Source organism: Chaetodon auriga, chromosome 19 (assembly GCF_051107435.1).
Source record: "Chaetodon auriga isolate fChaAug3 chromosome 19, fChaAug3.hap1, whole genome shotgun sequence".
Taxonomy (NCBI): Eukaryota; Metazoa; Chordata; class Actinopteri; order Chaetodontiformes; family Chaetodontidae; genus Chaetodon; species Chaetodon auriga.
Genome location: NC_135092.1, coordinates 3,488,445 through 3,496,228, shown reverse-complemented (window position 1 = coordinate 3,496,228; position 7,784 = coordinate 3,488,445). Strand labels below are relative to the sequence as shown.

At 42.4% G+C, this 7,784-nt stretch overlaps 1 protein-coding gene across 1 annotated transcript; it reads right to left on the bottom strand.

The window, feature by feature from the left end:
* Positions 1-386: 386 nt before the first annotated feature.
* Positions 387-4,756, bottom strand: LOC143337594 (E3 ubiquitin-protein ligase MARCHF3-like). Its single transcript, XM_076757225.1, has 5 exons — positions 4,606-4,756; positions 3,240-3,546; positions 2,744-2,948; positions 2,424-2,633; positions 387-1,288 (listed from the first exon to the last, which is right to left on the bottom strand). The coding sequence occupies exons 2-5, from the start codon at positions 3,488-3,490 to the stop codon at positions 1,130-1,132; spliced, it is 825 nt and encodes a 274-aa protein (XP_076613340.1). The 5' UTR covers positions 3,491-3,546; positions 4,606-4,756; the 3' UTR covers positions 387-1,129.
* Positions 4,757-7,784: the final 3,028 nt, after the last annotated feature.

Genomic DNA, 7,784 nt, shown 5'->3' with positions numbered 1-7,784 from the left:
GATAAGGCGTCTTTAAGTATTGCTCTATAATTAAGATGTCCTATTTGCACAAATGTATCATATATTCTACTGTACCCACAGAAAACACATTTTATTGAAGAGGACAGGTGTCATCATGTCATTGTGCTTTCAAATTAGCGATATGTGGATGTTCTTTGGATTTTATATTAGGTTAGGTCTTTCTCACTTGTCTGCATGTCATTCATTCAGGAACACATTTTCTCCTCTACATTAGACATACCAGGCTCTCTAGTATTTACCTTATAAAGACTGGAAAATCTATTCTGTGCTGGAGAGCGAACGCATGAAAATGACGGATTTATAAACATAAAACAAGAGACCACTAAAAAAAAACCCCAGCCAAATGAACCACATGAACTTGATTGTATTGAACACTGAATTTTATTTTTCTACATCAACACACACGAAACAGACTGACAACAAAATGTTTCAAATAAAAAAATAGCCTTTGGTTTAAGCGTGTCCACTTTGATCTTCATCACAATGACTGTGTCAGTGTGATGAACCTGTGACAGCAGAGGACCTTAAGGCTGTGCTTGACTTCAGTTGAGGCACACTGGTTTAACACCAGGGACCAACTTCATAGCAAACACGTTCACCTTCTTTCATCCACACAGAACGTGTGTTTGTCTCTGCTGCTGAAAGAACAACTTCTTTGTTGAAGCAGGGGCCGACAGTACAACAGTCATTCTTAAAGGAACAGTCTGATGTTTTAGGACACGGACATTAAACTGTTTCTTGAAGCAACACTAGAGCCATAATGTCTTCATCGTGGCATAAAAATGTCTGAGACTTTTCATCTCATTGTGGTTCTGTTACTGCAAAGATCACAGTGTTTAGCCTGAAGTCATCCGGCCCACCAAAAAAACTGCAGTACATCCTCCATCGGGAGCCAAGATGGCTGCTTCACAGCTGTCCAGGTGGGGCAGTCCTTTACTGTGTTCACAATGAGTTTGAGAATAAAGTGCTGCTTGGACCTGTGGTCGTTCACACAGGTGACATCAGCTCTACCAGAACATCTCAGAGCGGTGCTTTAAAGTGCAAAGAGACCAGAGGATGAACAGAGTCCATCCCCCGATGAGAGCCTGTCTCTGAGCTTGCTCTGCGCTCAGACAATCGACTCTTTGGAAGGCTGCTTCCCTCGCTGTGCCCCGAGGGAGGAGTGCAGAGCTGATGCTTCACTGTGTGACCTGGGGAGGAGGAGGACGACTCTCTGATTGGACTGCCGCCACTCATTGTACAGCCGACAGTGATACCTGAGAGACACCTGGGGGAGACAGAATGGACGTCAGAGTTTCACCTAAAAAAGCATTTTCACTGAACTATTCAACTAAAAGGGCATTCCGTCAGAGACCAATCACTTTCTGATCTCACCCCCTTTATATGCGATGCTGTTAGAATGAAGTTTGATTAACCAGAATGACCAACCACTCAGGAGACAGGGGCCCTCAAAGTTGGCCCATATTGGACAAAACAGGCAGCTAAGAAACAGGAAGAAAATGAAGCACAAGCGTCCGACATGTGAACAGACATATCGCAGCCAGGCATGCAACCTCAAGTGGGATGAAAAACAGTTTCCAAACTGAGCTCCTGGAAATGAAACGAAATGAAAGCTGCTATGGGTAATGGAAAAAACAAAAAACAAAAAAAACAAGCCAGCAGTACAGCTAACGTGTGCCAACCCGTCCTCCCTGCTGAGCAGACATAGACTGATTCGGTTAAGCTGCATTCTTCAGTGCATCACTTCTTCTGTCCTGCACAGGGAGTTCACAGCCGTGTTGTGGCTGCTTAGCTGTGCACCTCTGCAAGTGTAACACACACTGACCACTAAGTGTATTCTGAGTCATGTGTTGACCTGACGATCTGGAGCAACTTACAGTTCAGTCTTGACATTCGACATGTTGACAAGAGCTGGATGACCCCAGCATCACGTACAGGTGTGTGTGTGTGTGTGTGTGACTTGCCCTGTCAGCCTGCATAGGTATATGACATGCAGGTGCATCCTCATTCAATGGCTTTCAAAACTCGCTGAAAAGAAGAGACATACTGTTCTTAAGTTTAGAACTTCCTGCCACAAAAGCTTGATTCAATAGTCAGATGACTCAGAGGACTACTCCATGTTTTTGAATGGTCTTTCATGGGTTAAGGTTGTAAAAAGTCTTCTTTACAAAAAGTTATTTTGTATGAGGGGTTTGCAAAACATTTTGCACATACAAAACAAAATGCTGTGCAATGGTTCAACCACGAGACATTTGTAAAACCAATTGGAGGCTTAGCATCAAAATCTGTGCATTATAAAAATGGGTCAAGTAATACCTGGGCAGGCTGATGGAAGTATAGCTCATGTGTAATAAAGATTGCATAACATCCACATCCACACCCACATGCCTCAGTCTACTAACCAGGGTCCAGAAGAGGTAAATGGTGAAGAGGGCAACAGTAAGCGCGATGAGCCCCACAGCCTCCAGCCGGCTGGAGAAGTGCAGGTGATCTATGGCACCACGAAGGCAGAGCCAGCCGGAGATGGTGGCCAGCGGGGTGATGAGCAGGAAACACACCATGTCACCAAACAGAGTGCGCTTCTCCTGACGAAGACTCGGGTTCCGGAGCCACTACACCACCAAAAAGAATGAAAGCACAGTCAGGTTTGAGATCAAAAGTGATGCAATGAATCACTGAACTGAATCCTTCTCATGTTGTGGTTTTCCTGACTATCCTGTACCTCAAGCAGCGACCTGGACTTCCTCTGCACAGTGAACTGGTAGTGGCAGAGCTCACAGAAACTGGTTCCTGAGGCAGACAGCCAATGTTCCAGACAGCTGCGGTGGATGGTGGCCAGGGTCCCAGAGCATTCACAGGGGGACAGCAGCTCCTCCTGGGCTGCACTGTCATGACAGATACGACACATGGGGTTCTCTGGCACGGCACTGGAGAGAGGAGGGAAAGATACTTTGATTTGTTTGTTTTGCATTCATTATAGTATGAATATGTCATTTATGACTTATATACCATCTAATCATCTTTTGTCCAAATGCCTGTGCAGATCTGTCCAAGTGCACTTTCATAAGGATGTCTATCCACTGGGAGAAGTCATGCCTTCCATCTCAAACTAACACTGATTTCATACATCAAAAAGGTAGCTCAACTGTAAGGAGACCGTATCTGTGAAAAATCACAAACATGATCTAAAACCAAATTACAATCCATCCATGACCTACCACTGTTTGGCATATGTGTCCAACCCTGGAGACATCAGCTGACCCTCCAGCCTGGCTGACGCCTGTGTGTAATACTGAGGCTGCTCGCTGGTCGACACGCTGCACTCCTCCATGGTTTTTCCTGGGAGAGGTGGCTCATCAGAGAACCCACACATGGGCTCAGAGTCGAGCTCGGGCCGGCAGCTCACATGGGCTGACAGACACTGGTTTGGCAAAACTTCAGGCAACAACGTGCAGCGATTGGTCATCATGATGACAGACAGTAAAACGCTGGGACCAGACCAAGGCCTTACTGGGCATCTCCCATCTGCAGGAACAAGAGAGAGGTGATTCGGACAAACAGATTACAAAGAGGAAGTCTGTGACAATCTGAAAAAAACAGTGGAAACCAGTGCTTGCTGCTGTTCACAGTTTACAAGCTATTAAACAAAAACACTGAGCTAAAAGGAACTTGCAGGCTGCAGAGTTGGTGATTATCTCTAATATAGTGTCACGATCTGCAACACATTTCACATGACAGTCATTTGATCCATTGTCTGTATAAATATATTGAGTGGTGCATCTTTAATATCTAGCAAACACGTGAGGGCTAACTCACAGCACACATATCATTAAAGTACACACAGGGTTACATTCGGAAAGGCAAAGCGGATGGCAGTGTGTTCGCCATTTATTTCACATATTCATGTTTCATTGCCGTTTAACTCACTGTTCTCAGTTTTCAAACCAATGTTCTCATCTCTTCATTCATTTGTGTTCCGTCTCATTTCAAGTGATTAATATGTGAAGCGTCGCAGTGAACGAGGCTGGGTCAGAACAAATGTAGACGTATCGTGAGGACTAAAACGTCCTCACAAAGACATCCCATGCCCTGTCAGAATGGCAGCCAGTCTGGTTAGCATGGTATGTAGCACTACAACAGCTGAGGAATGTACTGACTTATCAACAAGTTGTGGAGCTCTGTATGTAGAGCAATGACAACTTCATGCTACGGTTTCTGCACGAAGAACGACTGTCCACACATTTAGCTAGGTTAGCTAACGTTACCAACCGATGCGTACTGTAAACAGTATTAGCACAATACCAGACAATGTGTAACATTGGTGACGCTACAGAATGTAACATCAACAGTAAACCAACACAGAAAAACAACTATTATAATGACAACAATTATTGTTAATGCTATGTCGACCTAGCTTGACGTTTAGTTGCCTGGAATCACGAGGCACGCGGAATGTGTTCCTGTCGAGACATGCACGCGCACTGTTTTCATGATAACATACAGAGGAAGTTCACATACAGGAGGCCTAACGTGAGCTAACGAGCCTCACCCTCTCTATATCTCAGTCAGACATCTCAGACGTACCTTTAGACGGCGTCCTGAATTCTCAGTGCCGCCAGCTTGAATGGCTAACAATGATTGTGAGTAGCAATTTCTCCTTCACCCCTCGTATGTACCCAACTCCGCCATCAAGTCAGTCTGAACTTCCGCTATGAGATAAACGGTTCAGCTGTCTGACCCGGAGAGAGCTTTTCCCTCATCGTGGCTTATAGGCAGACCTTGTGTTTAGGCTCTGTACATATTTGGGCTATGGTTGGATTCTGAGAACTTTTAATGCTTAGCTCTCTTAAAACATCAACCAGTTCGCCCCATTGATGGGTGAGCTTTAGTATTTTAATGGTAGAGCGAGATGGAGGCAGACAAGGTTGGGAGGGGATCTTTGCCTGTCAGACAATACTCAGGGTTCACAAATGTCCTTTTTAGCAGTCTACTGGTTTCTCCTGGCCAATCGCATTACGTGTTGTCCACACTCCTTTGCATATACTGTGTCAGATAAAGGCAGCATACAGGCTACACACTCTCGTGTAATCTATTTCAGTACAACACTACAACATGTCTCTGACACAGATTCAACAAAATTGATTATGATACACTTTGCAAAGGTAGAATTATTTTTTTTTCTGCTGTATTTCATTGGATTGTGCAGGTCTTTCAATCTAACCCCCTCTCTTAGGGAAGAAAATGATGGCACTGCATTAAAAATATGTATATAGAATCCATTTTGTTTTATTCAGCCTGCCATGTTCCAAGCACCACTTGCATTATCATTTTTAATAAGCAAATGGACATTTGCTTATAGACGAATTGAGGTCAATGGCAATATGTAGTATGGATCAGTCAAACTGTGTCTACTTTTACTCAGGGCCACACTGAGATTTTGTGTCAGTAAAATGGAAGAAAAGTGGCATTTCCAAAAATTGCCATTTAGTGCAACATGTAGGTATTCCCATCATATCCTATCAGTGGCATAGCACAAAATTCTGACTTTATACATAGGCATTCTCTATTGGCCTTTCTCCAAACCCATAACGATGAGGTTTATCATTTTTGTGCCCCCCCCCCACATGAGGGCCCTGTATGCTTAAATAGCCACACTACCATCTATTACTGCTAAATGACCATTGCGGCAGTAGAAATTTCATCTGACTGGCAATGTCTCTGAAAAGCAGATGTACTGTCTGCTTTATCTATTCCTCTATTTTCCTGCTTGAATACAGTATTTTTTCCTAACATTTAAAGTCTAGCAGCCCTGGAATATTTCTTAAATGAAAAATCCCAACCACATTTTCCTCCTGCAAATTTCCTGATTAAACTTACAAGATGGACTCTGAATAATAATACCTTTATCTTTCAGGATCGCCTATTCCAACAGGCTAAAGGCTGTGCTATGGGAGCATGCTTCAGTCCTTCTTATGCAGGATTGTATATGGGAAAATGGGAACAAGATTTTGTATTTGACTCCGCTAAGAACCCCTTCTGTAACAAAATCATCTACTGGGGCAGGTACATTGATGATGTTCTATTATTGTGGTCTGGATCAGAGTCTGAACTATTAGCTTTTCATGAATTTCTTAATAAGACAAATGAAAACATCAAATTGTCTCTGGAATTTGATAAGCACAGGATTTGTTTTTTGGATCTGGAAATTTTTAAAGACAAAGAAGGCTTTCTACATTCTACTATGTATAGGAAATCTACCTCTCACAATACTATACTGCATGCCACAAGCTGTCATCCAAAACATCTTAAAGAAAACATTCCCTTTGGACAATTTCAGAGACTTAGAAGAATTTGTGATCAAATTGATGATTTTGATGAAAAAGCCATGAAGATGGAAGATCGGTTTACACAGAGAGGCTACAGTAAAAGTGTTGTCCAAACTGCCAAAAAGAAAGCAAGAAATCTTGAACGCCAGCCCCTCCTGAAAAATGGAGTTACTAGGCGGTGCTCAGAAAGAGTTTTCTTCTCTACAAGATTCAGTAAAGAGGCTAATCACATTAAAAATATAATTAAGAAAAACTGGAATCTACTACAATGTGATGTCTCTCTAAGAAAGATTTTTTCAGAACCTCCTGTTTTCAGCTTTAAACGTTCACCTACTCTGAGTGACAAACTTGTCCATAGCTATTTACCAGCACCTCCTAAATCTACATGGTTATCAGTTAAACCTCAAGGCAGTTTCCAGTGTGGTCAGTGTAACCACTGTTCCACTGTGATCAAATGCAAAAATTTTCAAGATATACATAGTAACAAAACCTATGAAATCAAACATTTCATCAATTGTAAAACCACTTTTGTAATACACAAACTGGAATGCCCTCTGTGTGATGTGTTTTATGTTGGCAGAACCAAACGACGATTACAAGACAGAATCTCTGAACATAAATATGCAATCAGAACAGAAAGTGATAACTACCCAATGGCTCGCCACTTCAGAGAAAAACACAACAGCGATCCCTCCATCCTTAGGGCTGTAGGTATTGATCATATACCTTACACCTTAAGGGGAGGTGATAGGCAAAAACAACTCAACCAACGGGAGAGTTTTTGGATATTTAAGCTAAAAGCAACACAATATCCAGGACTCAATGAAGATTTGGAATATCATCATTTTCTGTAAGAATTGTTGGAATTAGAGGTGCTGGTGTATAGGCTTGTAACCCGTTGATAACTTTGTGTTTATGATAGATGTGCTGATGTATATGCTTGTGACCCTTTGGTGACTATTTGGTCATGATAATTTTTGTTTTCCATCCTGAAGTTTTTTTTGGCTGCGAGGCCCCCTCCTGTTGTACTTCAGATATAGCCACCTTTGTTTGTTTTTTCTTGTGCATTGATGAGCTGAGTGCCAGCACCTGGTGCCAGTCTCACAGGTTCCTTTTAATTGTTTGCTTCTTTACCATTCAGGCCACACTCCCTGACAAAGGCTCCCAGCCGAAACGCGTTGGAGCACTTTTAACCTCTTTAGCCATGTAATTTAATAAAGGCTTTTTAATACTTTTTCTAAAATCAAGATGAGTGCCTTGGTATTTTTTCCTTTTGTTTCACATTTAAAGTCCTGTTGAAATAGCCAGCGACATTAAGTTGGCCTTTTAGATTTTTAAAATCTGTTTACAGCAATAATTGCAGTGGCTAAGAACTGCAAGGCACTGCAACTTTTCCTGAAACATCTCTATACTTGCCATAAGAGAGTAGCTCGAGCA

Excerpts from the sequence above, each read along its gene's own strand:
- LOC143337594 (XM_076757225.1), bottom strand. The coding sequence starts at position 3,490 with ATGATGACCAATCGCTGCACGTTGTTGCCTGAAGTTTTGCCAAACCAG. Across the intron at positions 2,949-3,239 it reads GACACATATGCCAAACAGTG|TGCCGTGCCAGAGAACCCCA; the intron begins GTAGGTCATGGA and ends TCCTCTCTCCAG. Across the intron at positions 2,634-2,743 it reads AGTCCAGGTCGCTGCTTGAG|TGGCTCCGGAACCCGAGTCT; the intron begins GTACAGGATAGT and ends TTGGTGGTGTAG.